Source organism: Gymnoscopelus microlampas (assembly GCF_963454915.1).
Source record: "Gymnoscopelus microlampas genome assembly, chromosome: 19".
NCBI lineage: Eukaryota > Metazoa > Chordata > Actinopteri > Myctophiformes > Myctophidae > Gymnoscopelus > Gymnoscopelus microlampas.
In genome coordinates this window covers 25,905,664-25,930,948 of record NC_139956.1, presented here as the reverse complement: position 1 = coordinate 25,930,948, position 25,285 = coordinate 25,905,664, and the positions used below count along the sequence as shown (strand labels likewise).

Genomic DNA, 25,285 nt, shown 5'->3' with positions numbered 1-25,285 from the left:
TATCATACACCATAGAACTCCTATAACTTTCACCGGCAAAAAAAATAAAGAAAAAGAATTAAAAAAATATTACGATACAGTATGACATATTGACAATACCTATCGTCACATTTTAATACCACGATAGGCTATATCGTTGGACAATATATCGTATATAACTCCAATCTAGCATATAGTAATGATACTTTTTAATGATAGCAAAGATTGATCTTCCCCTTGACTTGAATACCCCTTTGCTTCCATCCAGACATGGACAGACTGCTACTTTCTGTGATGCTTGTTGCATTCGCCTCAACGCTTATGGTTGTCAACACCACATCAACCACGGCCAGCGCAACATCAGCCATGACCAATGCCGCCAGCGCAACAGCAGCAGGGACCAATGCGCCCGGCTCCACAGTGGCAGCAGGAACCAATGCACCCGGCTCCACAATGGCAGCAGGAACCAATGCGCCCGGGTCCACAATGGCAGCAAGGACCAATGCGCCCGGATCCACAATGGCAGCAGGGACCAATGCACCCGGATCCACAATGGCAGCAGGGACCAATGCGCCCGGCTCCACAATGGCAGCAGGGACCAATGCACCCGGATCCACAATGGCAGCAAGGACCAATGCACCCGGCTCCACAATGGCAGCAGGGACCAATGCGCCTGGATCCACAATGGCAGCAGGAACCAATGCGCCTGGCTCCACAGTGGCAGCAGTGACCAATGCACCTGGATCCACAGTGGCAGCAGGGACCAATGCGCCTGGATCCACAGTGGCAGCAGGGACCAATGCGCCTGGATCCACAATGGCAGCAGTGACCAATGCGCCTGGCTCCACAATGGCAGCAGTGACCAATGCGCCTGGCTCCACAGTGGCAGCAGGGACCAATGCGCCTAGATCCACAGTGGCAGCAGTGACCAATGCGCCTGGCTCCACAATGGCAGCAGGGACCAATGCGCCTGGCTCCACAGTGGCAGCAGGGACCAATGCGCCTGGCTCCACAATGGCAGCAGGGACCAATGCGCCTGGCTCCACAGTGGCAGCAGGAACCAATGCACCCGGCACCACAATGGCAGCAGGAACCAATGCACCCGGCTCCACAGTGGCAGCAGGGACCAATGCACCTGGATCCACAATGGCAGCAGTGACCAATGCGCCTGGATCCACAATGGCAGCAGTGACCAATGCGCCTGGATCCACAGTGGCAGCAGGGACCAATGCGCCTGGCTCAACAATGGCAGCAGGGACCAATGCGCCTGGATCCACAGTGGCAGCAGTGACCAATGCGCCTGGATCCACAGTGGCAGCAGGGACCAATGCGCCTGGCTCCACAGTGGCAGCAGTGACCAGTGCGCCTGGATCCACAGTGGCAGCAGGGACCAATGTGCCTGGATCCACAATGGCAGCAGTGACCAATAAGCCTGGATCCACAATGGCAGCAGGGACCAATGCGCCCGGATCCACAGTGGCAGCAGGGACCAATGCGCCTGCCTCCACAGTCGCTGCTGCTACTGTCGCTGCACTGGTAACCAACACCACAGTGGAGACTCTCTCGGTAGGTGATTGTAGAATATAGCAGTGGCTCTCAAACTTTGTCATGTCAAGGACCCCCAAATTGATATGTATTTGGCCGCAGACCCCCATCTGAAAATATCTAGTGCCAGGGACCCTAAGAAGAGAAGATTCGTGTTTAAAAAAAAATAATTTAAAATGTCCAAACATTTTCAAGAGTTTAAAAAAATAGCAGATGTGCAAGCTTGTACATCTGCTATTTTTGAATAGCCAAAGTATGAAATAATAGTGGTTGTGATTATTGTGACGTTATATTAATTAATTTTGCTGGGGACCCCCTGGTACCCCCCAAGGACCCCTGTGTCCCCGGACCCCACTTTGAGAACCAATGGAATATAGAATAGAATAGACTAACAAAGCTGGCAGTGATAGCAGCCATGGTCTGATTCACACACCTTGTGCGAGCCACACCTCTAAAAAGTGATTCTCTCTCCCTCTCCTCTCCCTCTCCTCTCCTCCCCACACAACCACATACAGACATCCATCAATAGGGTCGGTTGCGGTACCAGCCGACTCTGCGTGGCAGATCCAACCAGCTGTGACCCGTCCACGTCTAGCTCCTGTTTCTTCGTCTCCGTCCAGCAATCTGCCGGACAGAACTTTGAGTTCCAGATCGCCGGAGAGTCAACTGGTTATTTAGCCGCCAGTCTGTCCACAGACACCACCGCGGTATGGAAAACCTGCTTAATAAAAATTCAATAAATGCGCATACAGTAGAACTGATTTGTAAAGCGACTTTGAGTACTCAGAAAAGGCACTATATAAATTGTATGTATGTATCATTATTATTATCCCATGGTGCACACCTGTGTGTTTTAAGATGAGGCCTAAGGAATCCATCTATAGCTATCTCTCTGTCTGCTCTACCTTCAATGCATCATAAGCTTATACTGTATACTGTATAGGTGTTGATTGCTCAATTCTCCCCCACAGGGTGGTAATGATATAACCTACATCTGTGCCAACAACAACAGCGTGATTCAGTTCTTCAGTGCCTTACTCAACAACGGAGTTCTGACTTTGACATCTGTGAGTTTCACCCATGTGTATGTGTAATTGCACATCTTGGTTCTGAATAAGAATTTGGTATAACTAAGCTAACTACTGTAACAACTGTTGTCTTGTTTGAGCCATATCATGTTAAAACTTTTTTTTTTTTTCAGTTGAATGTCAACTCTGTGAAGGGAAGCTTGAATGGAAGCCAGATCCAGTGTACCTTTGCAGCTACCGTATCAACTTCAACTGGAGGAAGCAGACGCAAGAGATCCACCACATCCAGTAGCTTCTCCGTGGGTGTGTCCACTGGCAGCGTCGACAGCAGTAAGCAAACCTCCTTATCACTTTATGGCCTAATTAGAATCAGAAACACTTTGTTTCCCAAAGAAAGACTTGTAAATCTGCATGAACAGTATGTTAGGTCATCGTCTAATGCAGCATGTTGTCATCGTCAAACAGACGATATGTCCGATATGTCCGCTTAATTACCACCTAATTAAGGACAGGGATCTTTCTCCCCCTCCAAATGATTTAATACTTTTCATTACCAATAGCAAATAGCACAATATAAGCATTATTGAGGTTAAATTATGTGGAATTTATGTCAACTGAGCATGAGGCATGTTCAACCCAAATGTAATGACCAGCAATTACTAGTAGGATTAATATATAGTACATGGTACTGACATACTGCTGCAAGTGGACCTTGCAGAACTTTACTGCAGACTATCATGTATATAGCTGACTATATTCATATTTTAAAGTCCAGATGAAACAGCATTTGGAGAGTTTGAGTATCTAATTTCCATATTGTGACATATTTCCGACATATTGTGCTGATAGGGTTAAAAGGGCATTTTTCACGTCATCGTGACATAGCCTTACACAGTGACATAAGAGAATACACACACACACACACACACACACACACACACACACACACACACACACACACACACACACACACACACACACACACACACACACACACACACACACACACACACACAAACCGTTTATGTGTGATGGAACCTCAACGGGACCATTTTCATACATTTAGAATTCAATTGAATACAATGGGTTTTACAGTGCACATGAAACACACACACACACACACACACACACACACACACACACACACACACAAAATAGGTTTGTCTTTCATATTATGTATGCCCTTACATCGATCCCACACTTGTAATTCACACTGGATTAGAGCGTTTGTGCTAAGGCCTAAACTAAATTGTAATTTGTTGTGTCCTTAGGCGGCTCTCTTGGAACCCCCACAACTCAAGTCCAGAGCAACGTTGTGAACCTGGCTGAACCCACGACCACCGTCACAGTGGTAGCAGGGACCAATGCGGTCAGCAGCACAGTGGCAGCAGTAACCAATGCGCCTGGATCCACAATGGCAGCAGGGACCAATGCGCCTGGCTCCACAGTGGCAGCAGTGACCAATGCGCCTGGATCCACAGTGGCAGCAGGGACCAATGCGCCTGGATCCACAATGGCAGCAGGGACCAATGTGCCTGGCTCCACAATGGCAGCAGGGACCAATGCGCCTGGCTCCACAGTGGCATCAGGGACCAATGCGCCCGGCTCCACAGTGGCAGCAGTGACCAATGCGCCTGGCTCCACAGTGGCAGCAGTGACCAATGCGCCTAGATCCACAGTGGCAGCAGGGACCAATGCGCCTAGATCCACAATGGCAGCAGTGACCAATGCATCTGGATCCACAGTGGCACCAGGGACCAATGCGCCTGGATCCACAGTGGCAGCAGGGACCAATGCGCCTGGATCCACAATGGCAGCAGGGACCAATGCGCCTGGCTCCACAGTGGCAGCAGGGACCAATGCGCCTGGATCCACAGTGGCAGCAGGGACCAATGCGCCTGGATCCACAATGGCAGCAGTGACCAATGCGCCTGGATCCACAATGGCAGCAGTGACCAATGCGCCTGGATCCACAATGGCAGCAGTGACCAATGTGCCTGGCTCCACAGTGGCAGCAGGGACCAATGCGCCCGCCTCCACAGTCGCTGCTGCTACTGTAGCTGCTCTGGTAACCAACACCACAGTGGAGACTCTCTCGGTAGGTGATTGTAGAATATAGCATTGGCTCTCAAACTTTGTCATGTCAAGGACCCCCAAATTGATATGATATGGCCGCGTACCCCCATCTGAAAATATCTAGTGCCAGGGACCCTAAGAAGAGAAGATTTGTGTTTTAAAAAAATAATTTAAAATGTCCAAACATTTTCAAGAGTTTAAAAAAATAGCAGATGTGCAAGCTTGTATATCTGCTATTTTTGAATAGCCAAAGTATGAAATAATAGTGGTTGCAATTATTGTGACGTTATATTAATTAATTTTGCTGGGGACCCCCTGGTACCCCCCAAGGACCCCTGGGTCCCCGGACCCCACTTTGAGAACCAATGGAATATAGAATAGAATATAGACTAACAAAGCTGGCAGTGATAGCAGCCATGGTCTGATTCACACACCTTGTGTGAGCCACACCTCTAAAAAGTGATTCTCTCTCCCTCTCCTCTCCTCCCCACACAACCACATACAGACATCCATCAATAGGGTCGGTTGCGGTACCAGCCGACTCTGCGTGGCAGATCCAACCAGCTGTGACCCGTCCACGTCTAGCTCCTGTTTCTTCGTCTCCGTCCAGCAATCTGCCGGACAGAACTTTGAGTTCCAGATCGCCGGAGAGTCAACTGGTTATTTAGCCGCCAGTCTGTCCACAGACACCACCGTGGTATGGAAAACCTGCTTAATAAAAATTCAATAAATGCGCATACAGTAGAACTGATTTGTAAAGCGACTTTGAGTACTCAGAAAAGGCACTATATAAATTGTATGTATGTATCATTATTATTATCCCATGGTGCACACCTGTGTGTTTTAAGATGAGGCCTAAGGAATCCATCTATAGCTATCTCTCTGTCTGCTCTACCTTCAATGCATCATAAGCTTATACTGTATACTGTATAGGTGTTGATTGCTCAATTCTCCCCCACAGGGTGGTAATGATATAACCTACATCTGTGCCAACAACAACAGCGTGATTCAGTTCTTCAGTGCCTTACTCAACAACGGAGTTCTGACTTTGACATCTGTGAGTTTCACCCATGTGTATGTGTAATTGCACATCTTGGTTCTGAATAAGAATTTGGTATAACTAAGCTAACTACTGTAACAACTGTTGTCTTGTTTGAGCCATATCATGTTAAAACTTTTTTTTTTTTTCAGTTGAATGTCAACTCTGTGAAGGGAAGCTTGAATGGAAGCCAGATCCAGTGTACCTTTGCAGCTACCGTATCAACTTCAACTGGAGGAAGCAGACGCAAGAGATCCACCACATCCAGTAGCTTCTCCGTGGGTGTGTCCACTGGCAGCGTCGACAGCAGTAAGCAAACCTCCTTATCACTTTATGGCCTAATTAGAATCAGAAACACTTTGTTTCCCAAAGAAAGACTTGTAAATCTGCATGAACAGTATGTTAGGTCATCGTCTAATGCAGCATGTTGTCATCGTCAAACAGACGATATGTCCGATATGTCCGCTTAATTACCACCTAATTAAGGACAGGGATCTTTCTCCCCCTCCAAATGATTTAATACTTTTCATTACCAATAGCAAATAGCACAATATAAGCATTATTGAGGTTAAATTATGTGGAATTTATGTCAACTGAGCATGAGGCATGTTCAACCCAAATGTAATGACCAGCAATTACTAGTAGGATTAATATATAGTACATGGTACTGACATACTGCTGCAAGTGGACCTTGCAGAACTTTACTGCAGACTATCATGTATATAGCTGACTATATTCATATTTTAAAGTCCAGATGAAACAGCATTTGGAGAGTTTGAGTATCTAATTTCCATATTGTGACATATTTCCGACATATTGTGCTGATAGGGTTAAAAGGGCATTTTTCACGTCATCGTGACATAGCCTTACACAGTGACATAAGAGAATACACACACACACACACACACACACACACACACACACACACACACACACACACACACACACACACACACACACACACACACACACACACACACACACACACACACACACACACACACAAAATAGGTTTGTCTTTCATATTATGTATGCCCTTACATCGATCCCACACTTGTAATTCACACTGGATTAGAGCGTTTGTGCTAAGGCCTAAACTAAATTGTAATTTGTTGTGTCCTTAGGCGGCTCTCTTGGAACCCCCACAACTCAAGTCCAGAGCAACGTTGTGAACCTGGCTGAACCCACGACCACCGTCACAGTGGTAGCAGGGACCAATGCGGTCAGCAGCACAGTGGCAGCAGTAACCAATGCGCCTGGATCCACAATGGCGGCAGGGACCAATGCGCCTGGCTCCACAGTGGCAGCAGTGACCAATGCGCCTGGATCCACAGTGGCAGCAGGGACCAATGCGCCTGGATCCACAATGGCAGCAGGGACCAATGTGCCTGGCTCCACAATGGCAGCAGGGACCAATGCGCCTGGATCCACAATGGCAGCAGTGACCAAAGCGCCTGGATCCACAATGGCAGCAGGGACCAATGCGCCTGGATCCACAATGGCAGCAGGGACCAATGCGCCTGGCTCCACAGTGGCAGCAGGGACCAATGCGCCTGGATCCACAATGGCAGCAGGGACCAATGCGCCTGGATCCACAATGGCAGCAGGGACCAATGCGCCTGGCTCCACAATGGCAGCAGTGACCAATGCGCCTGGATCCACAATGGCAGCAGTGACCAATGCGCCTGGATCCACAATGGCAGCAGGGACCAATGCGCCTGGATCCACAATGGCAGCAGGGACCAATGCACCTGGCTCCACAATGGCTGCAGGGACCAATGCGCCTGGATCCACAGTGGCAGCAGGGACCAATGCGCCCGGCTCCACAATGGCAGCAGTGACCAATGCGCCTGGATCCACAATGGCAGCAGGGACCAATGCGCCTGGCTCCACAGTGGCAGCAGGGACCAATGCGCCTGGATCCACAATGGCAGCAGGGACCAATGCGCCTGGATCCACAATGGCAGCAGGGACCAATGCGCCTGGCTCCACAATGGCAGCAGTGACCAATGCGCCTGGATCCACAGTGGCAGCAGTGACCAATGCGCCCGGCTCCACAGTCACTGCTGCTACTGTAGCTGCACTGGTAACCAACACCACAGTGGAGACTCTCTTGGTAGGTGATTGTAGAATATAGCAGTGGCTCTCAAACGTTGTCATGTCAAGGACCCCCAAATTGATATGTATTTGGCCGCGGACCCCCATCTGAAAATATCTAGTGCCAGGGACCCTAAGAAAAGAAGATTAAAAAAAAAAAAAAAATTTAAAATGTCCAAACATTTTCAAGAGTTTAAAAAAATAGCAGATGTGCAAGCTTGTATATCTGCTATTTTTGAATAGCCAAAGTATGAAATAATAGTGGTTGCAATTATTGTGACATTATATTAATTAATTTTGCTGGGGACCCCCTGGTACCCCCCAAGGACCCCTGGGTCCCCGGACCCCACTTTGAGAACCAATGGAATATAGAATAGAATAGACTAACAAAGCTGGCAGTGATAGCAGCCATGGTCTGATTCACACACCTTGTGCGAGCCACACCTCTAAAAAGTGATTCTCTCTCCCTCTCCTCTCCCTCTCCTCTCCTCCCCACACAACCACATACAGACATCCATCAATAGGGTCGGTTGCGGTACCAGCCGACTCTGCGTGGCAGATCCAACCAGCTGTGACCCGTCCACGTCTAGCTCCTGTTTCTTCGTCTCCGTCCAGCAATCTGCCGGACAGAACTTTGAGTTCCAAATCGCCGGAGAGTCAACCGGTTATTTAGCCGCCAGTCTGTCCACAGACACCACCGCGGTATGGAAAACCTGCTTAATGAAAATTCAATAAATGCGCATACAGTAGAACTGTTTTGTAAAGCGACTTTGAGTACTCAGAAAAGGCACCAAATAAATTGTATGTATGTATCATTATTATTATCCCATGGTGCACACCTGTGTGTTTTAAGATGAGGCCTAAGGAATCCATCTATAGCTATCTCTCTGTCTGCTCTACCTTCAATGCATCATAAGCTTATACTGTATACTGTATAGGTGTTGATTGCTCAATTCTCCCCCACAGGGTGGTAATGATATAACCTACATCTGTGCCAACAACAACAGCGTGATTCAGTTCTTCAGTGCCTTACTCAACAACGGAGTTCTGACTTTGACATCTGTGAGTTTCACCCATGTGTATGTGTAATTGCACATCTTGGTTCTGAATAAGAATTTGGTATAACTAAGCTAAATACTGTAACAACTGTTGTCTTGTTTGAGCCATATTATGTTAAAACTTTTTTTTTTTTTTTCAGTTGAATGTCAACTCTGTGAAGGGAAGCTTGAATGGAAGCCAGATCCAGTGTACCTTTGCAGCTACCGTATCAACTTCAACTGGAGGAAGCAGACGCAAGAGAGCCACCACATCCAGTAGCTTTTCCGTGGGTGTATCCACTGGCAGCGTCGACAGCAGTAAGCAAACCTCCTTATCACTTTATGGCCTAATTAGAATCGGAAACACTTTGTTTCCCAAAGAAAGACTTGTAAATCTGCATGAACAGTATGTTAGGTCAAAGGTCACTATTCACTATGATGTTGAAGTAGTTGTACCATCGCTGGCGGTCAAACAGACGATATGTCCGATATGTCCGCCTAATTACCACCTAATTAAGGACACATGGATCTTTCTCCCCCTCCAAATGATTTAATACTTTTCATTACCAATAGCAAATAGCACAATATAAGCATTATTGAGGTTAAATTATGTGGAATTTATGTCATCTGAGTGTGAGGCATGTTCAACCCAAATGTAATGACCAGCAATGACTAGTAGGATTAATATATAGTACATGGTACTGACATACTACTGCAAGTGGACCTTGCAGAACTTTACTGCAGACTAATATGCATATAGCTGACTATATTCATATTTTAAAGTCCAGATGAAACGGCATTTGGAGAGTTTGAGTATCTAAGTTCCATATCGTGACATATTTCCGACATATTGTCCTCTGATAGGGTTAAAAGGGCATTTTTCACGTCATTGTGACATAGCCTTACACAGTGACATAAGAGAATACACACACACACACACACACACACACACACACACACACACACACACACACACACACACACACACACACCGTTTATGTGTGATGGAATCTCAACGGGACCATTTTCATACATTTAGAATTCAATTGAATACAATGGGTTTTACAGTGCACATGAAACACACACACACACACACACGCACACACACACACACACACACACACACACACACACACACACACATACACACACACACACACACACACACACACACACACGTACAAAATAGGTTTGTCTTTCATATTATGTATGCCCTTACATCAATCCCACACTTGTAATTCACACTGGATAAGAGCGCGTGTGCTAAGGCCTAAATTGTAATTGGTTGTGTCCTTAGGCGGCTCTCTTGGAACCCCCACAACTCAAGTCCAGAGCAACGTTGTGAACCTGGCTGAACCCACGACCACCGTCACAGTGGTGACCAATGCGGTCAGCAGCATAGTGGCAGCAGTGACCAGCGCCACAGTGGCCAATACGCCCGGTGCAACGGTCGCGGCTACTGTCGCTGCTACTACTGTCGCTGCTACTACTGTCGCTGCTACTATTGCTGTACCTGCTATTACTGCTGTAGCTGCACTGGAAACCAACACCACAGTGGAGGCTCTCTCGGTAGGTGATTGTAGCAATATAGCAGTGGCTCTCAAACTTTTTCATGTCAAGGACACCCAAGTTGATATGTATTTGGCCGTGGAACCCCATCTGAAAATATCTAGTGCCAGCGACCCCAAGAAGAGAAGATTTGTGTTCAAAAGAAAAGATATCCAAACATTTTCAAGACTTTTTAAAAGAATAGCAGATGTACACGCTTGTATCTGCTATTTTTGAATAGCCAAAGTATGAAATAATAGTGGTTACAATGTATTATATTAAGTAATTTAGCTGGGGTCCTCTTGGTACCCCCCCCCCCCCCGGAGGTCCCCTGACCCCACTTTGAGAACCAATGGACTGTAGAATAGAATAGACTGACAAAGCTGGCAGTGATAGCAGCCTTGGTCTGATTCACACACCTTGTGCAAGCCACACCTCTAAAAATTGATTGTTCTCCCTCTCCTCTCCTCTCCCTCTCCTCTCCTCCCCACACAACCACATACAGACATCCATCAATAGGGTCGGTTGCGGTACCAGCCGACTCTGCGTGGCAGATCCAACCAGCTGTGACCCGTCCACGTCTAGCTCCTGTTTCTTCGTCTCCGTCCAGCAATCTGCCGGACAGAACTTTGAGTTCCAGATCGCCGGAGAGTCAACTGGTTATTTAGCCGCCAGTCTGTCCACAGACACCACCGCGGTATGGAAAACCTACCGTACTAATTCAAGAAATGCACTGCATACAGTAGATCTATTTTGTAAAGCGACTTTGAGTACTCAGAAAATTACTGTACTGTAAAAATTGTATGTATGTATTACTATTATTATTATTATCCCATGGTGCACGCCTGTGTGTTTTAAGATGAGGCCTAAGGAATCCATCTATAGCTATCTGCTCTACCTTCAATGCATCATAGGCTTATGCTGTATACTGTATAGATGTTGATTGCTCAATTCTCTCCCACAGGGTGGTAATGATACCTTCTACATCTGTGCCAACATCAACAGCGTGATTCAGTTCTTCAGTGCCTTTCTCGACAACGGAGTTCTGACTTTGACATCTGTGAGTTTGTAATTGCACATCTCGGGTTCTGAATAAGAATTTTGTGTAACTAAGCTAGCTAACTACTGTAACAACTATTGTCTTGTTTGAGCCATGTTATGCTGAAACTGTGTTTTCTTGTTTTCTTTTCAGTTGAATGTCAACTCTGTGAAGGGAAGCTTGAGCGGAACACAGATCCAGTGTACCTTTGCAGCTACCATTCCAGATTCAACTACTGGAGGAAGAGAGGCAAGACGCAAGAGAGCCACCACATCCAATATATTCTCCATGGGTGTGTCCACTGGCAGTGTCGACAGCAGTAAGCAAATCTCCTTATCACTTTATGGCCTAATTAATTAGAATCAGAAACTCTTTGTCTCCTAAATTGAAATCTTTACAGTATGTTAGGTCACTATAGTCACTATGATGTTAAAGTAGTTTTACCATCGCTGGCGAAAGCCGTGGCCATTATGTTTTCAAGTCGTCTATCCATCTGTCCATCCGTCCGTCCGTCTGTCTGTCTGTACGTACGTCACAACCTCGTTAACTCAATATCCCAGGAACGCCTTGATAGAATTTCTACATATTTGGCACAAACGTCCACTTGGGCTCAAGGATGAACCGATAAGGTGGTCAAAGTTAAAGGGAATGTTTTTTGTTGAATATTTTGTGAATTCATCATCTCAGATCCAATGAAAGAACTGATCCGTCTTGCCCAAATACAGAGCTGTGCGTAACTCCGCAATGCACTTCTTTCTAGTTTTGTTTTTATGTCCTTCTAATTAGCCTGCTTTATTTTCTAATGCAGCATCGTCAAACAAACAATATGTCCTTATTAAAATATTACCACCTAATTAAGGACCGGGATCTTTCGCCCCCCTCCAAATGATTTGATATGTTTTATTACCAATAATGGCAAATAGCTCAATATAACCATTATTGAGCTTAATATGTGGAATTTATGTCATCTGAGCATGAGGCAGGTTCAACCCAAATGTAATGACCAGCAACGAAGTACTAGTCATACTACTGACATGCTACTGTAAGTGGACCTGGCAGAACTATACTGCAGACTATTATGCATATATCTGACTATATTAATATTTTAAAGTCCAGATGAAGCTGCATTTGGAGAGTTTGAGTATCTTTCCATATCCCGACATATTATGCTCTAAAAGGGTTCAAAGGGCATTCTTCACGTCATCGTGACATGACTTGGAAGTCACACTGGATAAGAGCGTGTGTGCTAAAGGCCTAAATTGTAAATTGAAATTGGTTGTGTCCTTAGGTGGCTCTCTTGGAACCCCCGTAGCTAAAGTCCAGAGCAACGTTGTGGACCTGGCTGACCCCACGAGCACCGTCAACAACATTTTGTCAAGCCACGCCATTCCACTCTGTCAGTCCCTCTCCAAAGGTAAGCTAGAAGACACTGCCATGGTTCCAGTTATGTTTTGCTGTGTTTTTTGTATTTTTATATGATGAATGAATGATCTGCACTGCAATGAACTGCACTATATTGCAATGAACTGAACAAGCATATGCATACTGACTAATTTCTTTCTCTCTCTCTCTCTCTCTCTCTCTCTCACTTTTTCTGCGTGCCTATTCAAATACAGTTCTTCTGACCATTTTGGCCGTGGTTGGTGTGTCCTTGCTCTGAGGAGGTCAGCTCTGAAGATCAGCACACCTCCGTAGAGGAAGCTCCCCTCAGGAAGATCATACATTTCTCATCTGCTTTTATTATTTACCATTGCACACATTTATCAGACTCATATCCACCTAAGCACCTCTGGGTGCAAGTGGTCTGTTAATACTTTGTGGGGGGGAAATAAATGACATCAAACAGGTTTAATTTCCTCTCCATTCTTCTATAAGCTTTAAGAGATGCAATGAAGGATGCTTAGTGTATTAAACGGACCCTGTTTACAACCAATACATCTGCTTTGATTTACAAATGTATCCACTGCACAAGTCCCACGTTGTCCTGCATGATTACATCCTTCTGCTTCATACAGAATCACGTTTTGTCTTCAGGTATCCGAAGGTAAAAAGAATGATGTGGTAACTACTTGCTGAAATGTGCCATGTGTGTTCTGCCAAGTCTGATTTCGTCCAAATACTATTTTTTATTTACTTGAACCCTGTGGTCAAACGGCCTTATGCGTGATCAATAACTTGTTACTCATATTATTCTGTACAACCTTATTTATTACAATTATTTTGTCTTTTGTAAAATAGACTGTTCATTTTGTGTTTGTGCGCGCATGTTCATGGGTATTTTGTATGACATGTGAGCAAGTGCTTTGGTGTGGAATCACAAGAAACCAACCAGCAGGTGAGCAGACGCAACGTTTGCCAGCCTCTGCTCTATATTCACTCATTAAAATGATGTGAGCATATGGCAGACAAATCCCTCTGTGCGCCTGTTCTCGCATACTACAGGTAAACACTCAAAAAGTCTGAAATTGTAGGGCAATCCTAAAAAATATGATGTTTATTTGTATAAAGTGTATCTAGATTAATAGCTAGACAAGAGTCAGTAATTCTGCGGATGGGGTGAGATTTTCACACATTCTATTTGTTTTGGCCCTGGAAAGCAAAACTGAGCGGATCTATAGTGGGAGGCTACCCCACTGGCTCCCTGTCTATCAAGAATGTGGCGTACATTTATCCCAGACATTTTGTCCGTCCTAGTGTGCCGGTGTGAAACAAGTGAACAAGCACAAAGCACTGCTTTAAATGAAGCCTTCATTGGCAGATGATGTCTTTGTGTGTATGTGTGTGTATGTGTGTGGGTGTGCATGTGCTCTTGAAGAAGGGTGAAGCAATAAGGCCACTTGTTGGTGAATGATATGACTGCACTTTGTACTGTATTATACAATAATGCTTTTATTTCACATTTTTGCAATAAACGTTTATCAACACTAATTTGTTTACTGTCTTTACATCTAAGTCTTTAGAGACTGGTTGGTGATAAGCCTGATAAGATGGAACTAAGTGACTAAGTACATTTACTCAAGTACTGTAATTAAGTAAAATGTTGAGGTACTTTTATTTTACCAAAGTATTTCCAGTTGTCTATACTTTTACTTCTACTTCACTACATCTCAGAGGCAAATATTGTACTTTTACTCCAGTACGATTATTTGAAGATTGTTACGGGTATGGTTAAGGGGAGACTGTATCACTGCAAGAAAAGAGGCATTAATGGGCATTTTTGGGCATTTACAGTTGCTCAGTAAACCTGCAGTTTGCTGGTGTTTTTGTACGTAATTGGAAATTTACAGTTGAAAATGTTTACTGTGAAATACGTCTATATACTTTGGAAATCAGTGATTTACCGTTCCTCTGCCAGACAAAGACCCAGCAGGAGACTGGCCATTTCCTTTGACATCCAAATTCACTCTTTGTTTAAAGAGGGGGTCTCTCTCTCCCTCTCCCCATTACCAAAGCAAAAATGGAACAAAACAAAACTATACTTTTCAATGTTTTTGTTAAGGGCTTAAAAAAGGGCTTCATTTGTTAATCTTTTTTTTATATATAATCTAAGTGAATAAGAATATTTCCCATATCTGTTCACCGAATAGGTGACTGACTTAATGGTGTGTGTGTGTGTGTGTGTGTGTGTGTGTGTGTGTGTGTGTGTGTGTGTGTGTGTGTGTGTGTGTGTGTGTGTGTGTGTGTGTGTGTGTGTGTGTGTGTGTGTGTGTGTGTGCGTGTGTCCACCTTTGCCTGTGTGTCACGCTTGGGCCCTGGGCCAGACTTTGGACATGTCTGCTTTATGTGCTGCTGCGGGTATCTTACCTACTGTACACTGTTACGACCTGGCTCGTAGGCCATAACAAAAAGGAGGAAGACACACGGCTGGTTTAAAAGTGTATACAATAATATCATATATTTAACTTAAATATAACAAAGAATGGCATGGAGTGTGTTAGTCTGTAGAATCAGTAAGTGAGTGGATGTGTGCAAACCAAAGACTAAACTGAAGAAGACCAAATTAGTTGCTGCTATATCGCTGTTGTCGAAAAGAAACCTCTTATCTCCATATTCAAACTTATGTTTTTTATTAGATAAACGCCCTACTTCTTCATACTACAGCGTCACACAAAAGCATCAAATGCTTTTTTAAATGGAATCCTGAAAAGTAACTGTTTTGGACACAAGTTTTTCAGAAAACCCAATGCCCAGCCTGCAGGACCTGTGGGAAGACACTCAAAGACAGACAGGGGAGTAGCCTAAGCAAGCGAGCTTGCTTGAGGTGTGAAGGGGGATGGTGTGTGTGTGTGTGTGTGTGTGTGTGTGTGTGTGTGTGTGTGTGTGTGTGTGTGTGTGTGTGTGTGTGTGTGTGTGTGTGTGTGTGTGTGTGTGAGAGACAGAGAGAGAGAGAGAGAGAGAGAGAGAGAGAGAGAGAGAGAGAGAGAGACGGGTGTTCATTTACAGCAGCACAGGTTATGTTGATAAAGGCTGGTGATGTTTGCTTTTATGCATTATTACACATTTACCTTAAGACAGGCAAGCCCATTGTATTTAGTATTCAGTTAGTATTTTATTGTTATTTATTTATTGTTTATTTGGTCAGGCATTTCTCAGGACAGCTAAAGGTCCTTATTTGGGCCCTTCCAGGACCCCATTGAGTCCCTTTGTTCACCAAATTCAAATCAGAAAAGGAGCCAAGCAGAGAGGAGTGAAAACTAAGAAAGTAAGTGGATTTACATGCTGTACAGATCTCTTTAAGTTATAGATTATTGTGTATTCCTTTGTTTGATTTTGATTGAATACTTTATTAGCAGTTTGCTAAAAAAAAAGAGCAAGTAACCTACAGTTCAATACAAGGTCTGCTAAGAGGATTTTAAACCCCAAAAAGCCTATGGCTTGTTTATATCAAGCTAAACACAAGCTAAACTTTATTTTCATGCTGTTTTATGCTGCTCAGTTTGGGTATTCTTCCTGCTTGTCTTGGTTGAATTATTATAGTATGCTAGCTAAGCTATTAGCTGAAACTTTTACATGTGCTACAACATATTTATTGATTTGTTTTATTTTTATCTAAGTAGGTAATTGTGTTAGCCTTTCACATACAGTTCAAAAGCTTAAATGCTAGGTTTTGATGGAGGCTTTGAACAGGTCGGGGGTGGGGTGGAGGTGTCTACAGTCTGCAGTCTGCACTCTGAAACTGGCTTCTCTGGAATCAAGTCAACTAACATATACTGCTTTTTAGACTTTTACTGGGGCCAGTTAAACATTGCAGTCACATGTAGGTTCTCTTTTAGAGCAGTGTAGATGTGGAATTGTGTTGTTTGTGTAGATAAACAACTAAATAGATCCTAATTGTGTTTTCCTTGTATTTCAGCGGCTTGCAGGACTCTCTTTGAGTCTCTGAGAAGAAGCCATCGCCTGGACCAACCAGAGAATGCTGACCAGAAGAAAAAGATGAATGCCTCAATGAAGAGCCGACAGAGAAGATTGAGGGTAAGTTATATGGAACTGTTTGTAAGATGTTTTTTTGTTTTACATTCTGTGTTCCTGTAATAATGGTAATGTAATACATAATTTAATTGCTATTCTATGTTTTACAGTTGATGACCACCAGGACTGCATGTCTGGAGTCTGATGGAGAAAGGGCCGTGTGGGCGCACGCAGGCCCAGATGAAGAGGACGGCATCGTAGATGGACGGGCGGTGTGGATTGTTTCATCTCCACCCGAGAGAGATGAGGAGCTTTCTGCTTTATGCCAGGTGCTTCAGGAGAGGAAAGACAACCGAAGAGACCCGCGTTCCCTTCATCACCACCGCGTGCGGCGAGACACACTGGCACAGAACAGCTCATTTTTAGCTCTCTTACACAGTAACTAAGTTGTCCAGTTTGGTGGAGGGACTCCAAAGACAAGAGAGGCCGTTCAGCGAGACACTGCCTGAGAGACAGAACTACAATTTCTTTTTGTTATTATTGTCCCCTTTGTGGGAGTTTTGTACAACTTCTGGGGGTCCCTGGAAAAAAACATTTGGAGATGGGGATTTTTTTTTTTACTGTTTTAGAAGATATTTGTAGAATCCCCAGAAACAAAGATTTGAGTAACAAATGTTCGCTTTAAGAAAATATATATATTCAAAGATTTGCACAAATTTTCCACGATTTTGGAGCAGATTTGGTTCCATTTGTACACTCTCAGAGTTACAGACCCGTAAGGGTCCATTTGGTTCCATTTGTACACTCTCAGAGTTACAGACCCATAAGGGTCCATTTGGTTCCTATCCATCATTTAGCTGGGGACCCCCTGGAACCCCCTCAAGGACCCCTGGGGATTTTTTTTTTTACTGTTTTAGAAGATATTTGTAGAATCCCCAGAAACAAAGATTTGAGTAACAAATGTTCGCTTTAAGAAAATATATATATATTCATATGTTTTTTTTTTTTATCAATAAACACAATTTACCTGACTGAGATTGTTGCCTATTTGTTTTCAGAATCATGTATGTATATGTGTGTGTGTGTGTGTGTGTATATAACTAAATAAATGCATACATAACATATATATATATATATATATATATATATATATATATATATATATATATATATATATATATATATATATATATATATATATATATATATATATATATATAAATAAATAAATAAATAAATAAAATAAGGGGGGGGGGGGTCACCTTGTGAGCCCCCCCCCCCCCCCCCCCCACACAAAGTGACCCCCAAAATGAGGGCGGGATGCCCACCTACGTCACAGCCAATCATACGTGGCTTATTGCACATGCTCAGTAGCATTACTCGAGATAGGGAGGGGGGATCTCCCCCCTACCAAATTGTGGAAATCTAGGTCAGGGCTGAAGGTGTGATTTTCTGGCAGCAACCCCAGCAGGGGGTCACGCATACTTAATTTGGTACCATACAGGAGTTTACCGACCTACAAAACTTTGAGTTTTCCGAGTGGAAAACTCTTGTAAATTCTTGTAAATTCTCTGAGTTTACATCTCATATTCATCGGTTTTCATAGCCGGAAACCTTGTTTTTTTTGCAGTGTATGTTTATGGGGAGACTGTAAATGCTGTTTTTCTCCCTGCTACACTCTGCCTGCTTCTCTGTTCACTCACTCTCAGGTCCAGCCCATTCACTCAACTCAACTCCGCCTCTCACCACCGGTTGGTCCTTCCCCTCATCACTCCACCAATCACCTCCATCGTCATCAGATATAAAGCACCTGTGACGGCCATCTTTCTCTTTCCCCATCATGCTTCCACCAGATCATTTGTTTGCTCCATGCACATGTCCTAACTAATTCACCTCCAGTCTCTTAAAGACTTGTTGACCTTTTTGCCAAACCTTTACTACAGGGGGGGGTAGTTTAGCTCTGGGGTACCCTGTATATATTGCATGTAGGTAATTGAAAAGGACTTTATACTCGTTGTTTAACCACCTGAACCCCAGCATCCCTATTGTGGGGGCAGTGGTGTAAAGTAACTAAGTACATTTACTCAAGCACTGTACTTAAGTACACTTTTGAGGAATTTTTACTTCACTGGAGTATTTCAGTACTTTTACTTCTACTCCACTACATCTCAGAGGCAAATATTGTACTTTTACTCCACAACAATTATTTGAAAACTTTAGTTACTAGTTACTTTTCAGACATAGATTATGATATTATGAAACATACATGAACCACTTTAGCTCTATTTTATATGTAGGCTATTTGAAAATAGCCGATCTACAAGCTCACAACGAGTCGCGATGCGACGCGTTGTGAGCTTGTAGATCTGCTATTTTCAAACATTCGAGTACTTTTACTTTTGGTACTTCAAGTATATTTTGATGCTATTACTTTTGTACTTTTACTCAAGTAACATTTTGAATTCCGGACTTTTACTTGTAACTGAGTACTTCTAGATTGCAGTATTGATACTTTTACTTAAGTAAAACATTTGAGTACTTTTTCCACCACTGTGTGGGGGGAACATCACGTGTTGTGAGCTTGTAGATCGGCTATTTTTGGCAAAGAGATTTGGTGTACAGTAGATGGAAAAAGAACGCAGTGAGGTGAAGTGGTTAAACTGAAGTGATATATTGATGATTTGCAAATATTATCAACGTTTTCTGCGCCCACCCTGGGCCCTGGACTTGTGTCACGGCACCCTAGGGTGCAACGGGGGCCGGGGCACCTACTTTGAGAAACCCTGCCCTTGGACAGTGGTTCTCAACTTTTTCAGGCCGTGACCTTCCAAAATAATCATATTTGAACTGGGGACCCCCCAAAATAATCATATTTGAACTGGGGACCCCCCAAAATAATCATATTTGAACTGGGGACCCCCCACCCTGACAAGAACTTGGAAAGTAGGAGTTGAGACGTTACATTTAGTTTGACTCCACAGATAAATATTGTGAAAATAACAGATGTAAAAGCTCACAACGCCTCACAATGCGAGGCGTTGTGAGCTTGCAGATTGGCTATTTTTTTGGGCTATTTTATATTATTTGACAATTTGGCCAATGTCTGACCAGTTTTTATAGTATTTTGTTGATGTTGGGTTTGTTGATTACTTTTGATGTAGTACTTGTGTTTTTGGTATTAAAAAGGTCTTAAAAGTCCTTTATTTGTCACTTCACTGTCAGGGAACCCCCCCCCCCCCCCCCCCCCTCAAAAAAAATCATGTGGGGTCCAGACCCACAGGTTGAGAACCACTGCTCTAGGAAGCAGGGAGGGGCGGGGCTATTAGAGTCCTTTAATTGTCAGCCCCTCCCCCTAATACCTTCCAGCAATCACAAATGTTTGTGACCCACTTTAACCATAGAGTTAAAAGGACCCACTCTGTTTGCAAGGAAAAAGACTCTTATAGTGAAATAAACAACTCCTAAAGTAACGTTACTCCACAGGGACGTCGAGTAGAGTTATCAGTGTTTAACAGGTTGGTGAAAAAAGCTGTTAAAACACACTGTGACCACACTGTGACCAGACTGTGAAAACATCTCCATCCAGACCACAAAACAGGTAAGTGTTCTGCAGGTGTGTGTTAGCTACTTAGCTTAGCTAATTAACTGCTTAGCATTAAGGAATTGATGGAATTGCGTGTAATTTCACTGTTATTTGACTTGGTAAAAAAGCAACAACTAGTGAGGATGAAGCATTGCTGTGTGAAGTGAATATGAACCGTCTTTGATTTAGTCCTGAAACATGACTGACTGTCATATCATGACAGTCATGGATTAACTTCAACCTGGTGTTTGCAATTTTTCCATTTACGGTCCGTACATCTACATTAACGATCATATTTCAAATATAAAGTGCTTACTTCATGGCCACGGATGTTATTCTAGTGTACGGGCCCTCAGAAGTACCTATATCCTCCGTATTTTTCAATAAAAAGCATTTTAATCTGATTGGTGGCCATTTTCTCCGTCTATTCACCATATGCTTTAAACTACGCTACCCTATCGGCTGGGAGGTGTATTGCACTATGCTACATTATAACTCTATGAGGAAAATGGCCACCGATCGGATTAAAATGCTTTTTAATGAACAATACGGAAGATGCAGGTACGTTGGAGGACTCGTACATAATTATAACATCCGTGGCCATGAAGTAAGCACTTTATATTTGAAATGTGAATGTTTATGTAGATGTACAGGCCGTAAATGGGGAAGGTGCAAACACAAGGTTGAAGTTAATCCATGACGGTCGTGATGCTGACAGCTTTGCAGGCCTAGTACGGTCTAAAGTAACTAAGTACATGTACTCAAGTACTGTACTTGAGTACAATTTTGAGAAACTTTTACTTAACTGGAGATCCAATTTTCAATACATTTACTTATACTCCACTATATCTCAGAGATAAATATTGTACTTTTACTCCACTACAATGATATGAAAACTTGAGTTAGTAGTTATTTTGTAGCTTTTGATTATTACAAAACATGGACTAACCACTTCAGCCCTAAACATTAGTGTGTGTGTGTGTGTGTGTGTGTGTGTGTGTGTGTGTGTGTGTGTGTGTGTGTGTGTGTGTGTGTGTGTGTGTGTGTGTGAGTGAGAGATAGTAAAAATAGCAGATCTACAAGCTCACAACATGTTGCTTTGGTGTGAGCTTGCATTCTTGATATTTTCAAAATATTTGAATACATTTTGAAAACTTTAAGAGACATTTCTGCAGAATGAGTACTTTTACTTTGGTACTTTGAGTATATTTTTGATGCTTATACTTTTGTACTTTGACTCAAGCATGTTTTAATACAGTACTTTTACTTGTATTTCTACATTGTGGTATTGAGACTTATTCTGTTACAAGTAAAAGTCCAGAATTCAAAAATGTACTGCAAAAAGTACAAAAGTATTGTCATTAAAGTACCAAAAGTAAAGTACTCATTGTGCACAATGTCCCATTTCAAGTTCTCAAATGTATAACATATGAAAATAGCAGATCTACAAGCTCACAATTCGTAATGATGTGACACATTGTGAGCTTGTAGATGGGCTATTTTCAAATGGCCGAAATGTATATAGGGCTGAAGTGGATGTATGTTTTGCAATAATAATAATAATAATAATCAAAATGAAAGCTAAAGTAAAGTTATACTAATGTTTTCAAATAATTGTAGGAATTGTAGAGTAAAAGTACAATATTTGCATATGAGATGTAGTGGAGTATTGGAAATACTCAAGTAAAGTACAAGTCCAGTGGTACTGGATTTGACGCTCAACAAAAGCTAATTCATCCTTATATTGCATAAACTTGTGTTGCTTTTCATTGGTTTCATGTTAATGTGTATTTTCAGACATTTAACCACTTAAACCATCAACACTAAGTAAACTTTCACTCTGTACTTAGTGTGCTCTTTTCCCCCTCTCTTTGCCGAAAATATCTACAAGCTCACAAAGCGTGTAGATCGGCTATTTTCGGCTAATGTTCCCCTCAGAATAGCGATATAATATTCAAGTGGTTAATGTACAAAAAAAAAAAAAATCCTATCACACAAAGATTTGGCGGACCCCCTGTAGTAACTCTGAGGACCCCCTAGGGGTCCCGGACCCCCTGTTGAAGACCTCTGCTCTAATGGGTTTATAAATATGCACACATGTGTGCACCGATGGATGCCTGTTGATGCTGTTTGCCTAAACCTTGTACGGCACTTTGCACAGCTTCTGATGTTTTGAACCCATTAAGACCTGGAACGCATCTGTGTCACTTTTTCATTTGAGCTTAAAAAGCATCATTTTACACTTTGGCTTTTCAAAAATAACAGATATACAAGCTCATAGCGTGGCACCGAGTGCCGCGCTATGAGCTTGTAGATCTGCTATTTTAGAAAAATCGTGAATATGTATGTATGTATATGTATGTATATATTTTTCTTTTAAAGCAAACATTAACTCGAATCTTTGCTTCTGGGGGGTCCCTGGAACAAAATATTTTGAAACATGAAACATGAAAAGGTTTGAAAACCACTGATATAGAAACATACGTTTTTCAGAGAACCGTTGACATTTGGCAGAATCGGAACCTCAGGCTTCAATTGGTTAGATGTGCTGAGTGTAAGGGCAAGTGATGCTGGTGTTCCGTTATGCAGATTACGCATTATTTGGTGTCAGCCCTGGTACCATTTGCAGGCAGGTGTGTGCCAGTCACAGGTCTGTGCTAGGCACAGGTGTGTGTGTGTGTGTGTGTGTGTGTGTGTGTGTGTGTGTGTGTGTGTGTGTGTGTGTGTGTGTGTGTGTGTGTGTGTGTGTGTGTGTGTGTGTGTGTGTGTGTGTGTGTGTGTGTGTGTGTGTGTGTGTGTGTGTGTGTGTGTGTGTGTGACTGGCACCTGAGCATGGGTCCTGCAACTTTGACATCTGTCTTTGGTACCGTTGTGCAAATCTTGCCTGTAAATCTATGGTTCCTCAGTGAAGCAATTAAGGGGTCTTTGGTTGTTGTCTTCCTTGTTGACTTCACCAGTCTCGCAGAACTTGGTCCTAAGTTTGGAAATTACATTTACTTGTAACTTGTACATTTAGTCCATGAGCCAGAGCCCCAAAATTGAGCAATGATTATCGAAAGAGTGGGCAAAACCATACCTATATTAAATCGTTTATAGGGTCAATATAAGTAAATAAATATATGATAACCTTTCCACAGGAGCAGCTTTTTCATATTTATCACACATTTTGTTATTTTCCCCATCCGTACATGACAGGTGAAAAAATGACAACATTTAAAAAATAGTTATAATAATGAAACTTCCCCAGTTGATTACTTACATGAAGACAATGATTTATTGTACTACAAGTTTTCTGAATTTGTATATTTAAATATGCAAATTGGGCATTTAGTCCATGACCCAGAGCCCCAAAATGTAGCCAGATATTGAATATTCCCTCGTTAAAAAAACCTTTGACTCCAACATCTTAACACACTTAAATAAGAATGTTGACTCTGGCTTTGTCCAATGTTCCAATGTTGATTCTGGAAAGTTATGCAAATTCGGGCATATTTTCCTAATGCATAACTTGTAATACGATAAATCATTGTCTTCATGTAAGTAATCAACTGGGGAAGTTTCATTATGATAACTATGTTTTAAATTTTGACATTTTTTCACCTGTCATGTACGTATGGGGAAAATAACAAAATGTGTGATAAATATGAAAAAGCTGCTCCTGTGGAAAGGTTATCATATATGTATTTACTTATATTGACCCTATAAACAATTTATATAGGTATGGTTTTGCCCACTCTTTCGAATTAAATCTTGTCTGGCTCATGGACTAATTGCAGTATTAAGTGTGATGGCATGAATGCAAATTTGACTTGATTTTAGCAACGTTCCTGAGCTGGAAGAAACATGATTGTGCAAACCCCTGTCACTTGACCGTTGAAGGACAAAGTGTGCAGTGATGTAAACTAAGTACAAGCTCACAATGCACGCAGCGTGTTGTGACCATGTAGATTGGCCATTTTTGGCGACTCGATTTGTGTAGAGTGAAAGAAGAGCATACCAAATAAAATGCAGTCTTTACAGGTCTGTGTTATCAAGTACAGAGGGTTTAAGTGGTACTGGATTTGACGCTCAACAAAAGCTAATTCATCCTTGTGTATGACGGAGGACAATTTCACAATAAATTAAAATCTCTACGATTATTGTGTGCGTTTTTAATGATAACGATTATTGCCCCATCCCTTGATTTGATTTTATTAGACGTTATACAGGAAAAACACATGTTACATCATGTTCATCGTAGAAACGTCAAGGATACAGACGCATAAAAGTATTTTCATTGTGGTCCTTGGTCTGAGACAAACAGACAGCACTGCAACAGAATACATACAGTTAGACAGTACAGTAATAAATAAAACAATCAAAAGCTACACTACCTACAGCATAAATACATATAATCGCACATAGGTGACCCTACTATTCGGCAACATTTTCTAAAAGCCATGCTTTGACCCTTATCTTAAAAAGGAGATGGCTGCTGGTGCTCTTTATAGTCAGGGGTAGAGGGTTCCAGTTGACTGCTCCTCCAAATCTAAATGAGCGTTTTCCCATTTCAGTGGTGAACGTGGGCATGGTCAGGTCTGCTATGCTGGCTTTGGTTAGGTTGGAATGGGCTTCGCTACGCTTCTGAAAGAGCTTACATAGGTACACAGGGGCGCTGTTTATGTAGATGTTATGCACCAGGTTTAGCTGTAGTTGAACTGACCTGGCTGCCAGAGGGAGCCAACCCAACTGGTGGAAATTATGTTGGTGGAAATTATGTTTTCCAACATGGTCCCTTGCAGACAGCCCCAAGACAAGCCTGACCAACCTATTTTGAGAAACCTGCAACTTCTCTTTTAGGGCTTTGGTTAGGCCACTGTACCATGAGCCAATAGCATAGTCGAAACAACATAAAACCAGTGAGTT

General features: G+C 42.8%; 1 protein-coding gene across 1 annotated transcript; it reads left to right on the top strand.

The window, feature by feature from the left end:
• Positions 1-795: 795 nt before the first annotated feature.
• On the top strand, positions 796-14,316 carry LOC311034439 (uncharacterized protein; the record flags this gene model as incomplete). The annotated part of the gene is made up of 18 exons (XM_084042319.1): positions 796-1,545; positions 2,040-2,231; positions 2,496-2,591; positions 2,726-2,882; positions 3,824-4,650; positions 5,134-5,325; positions 5,590-5,685; positions 5,820-5,976; positions 6,792-7,783; positions 8,275-8,466; positions 8,731-8,826; positions 8,963-9,119; positions 10,099-10,370; positions 10,855-11,046; positions 11,314-11,409; positions 11,542-11,707; positions 12,677-12,802; positions 13,005-14,316. The coding sequence occupies 18 exons, from the start codon at positions 796-798 to the stop codon at positions 13,046-13,048; spliced, it is 4,800 nt and encodes a 1,599-aa protein (XP_083898445.1). The 3' UTR covers positions 13,049-14,316.
• Positions 14,317-25,285: the final 10,969 nt, after the last annotated feature.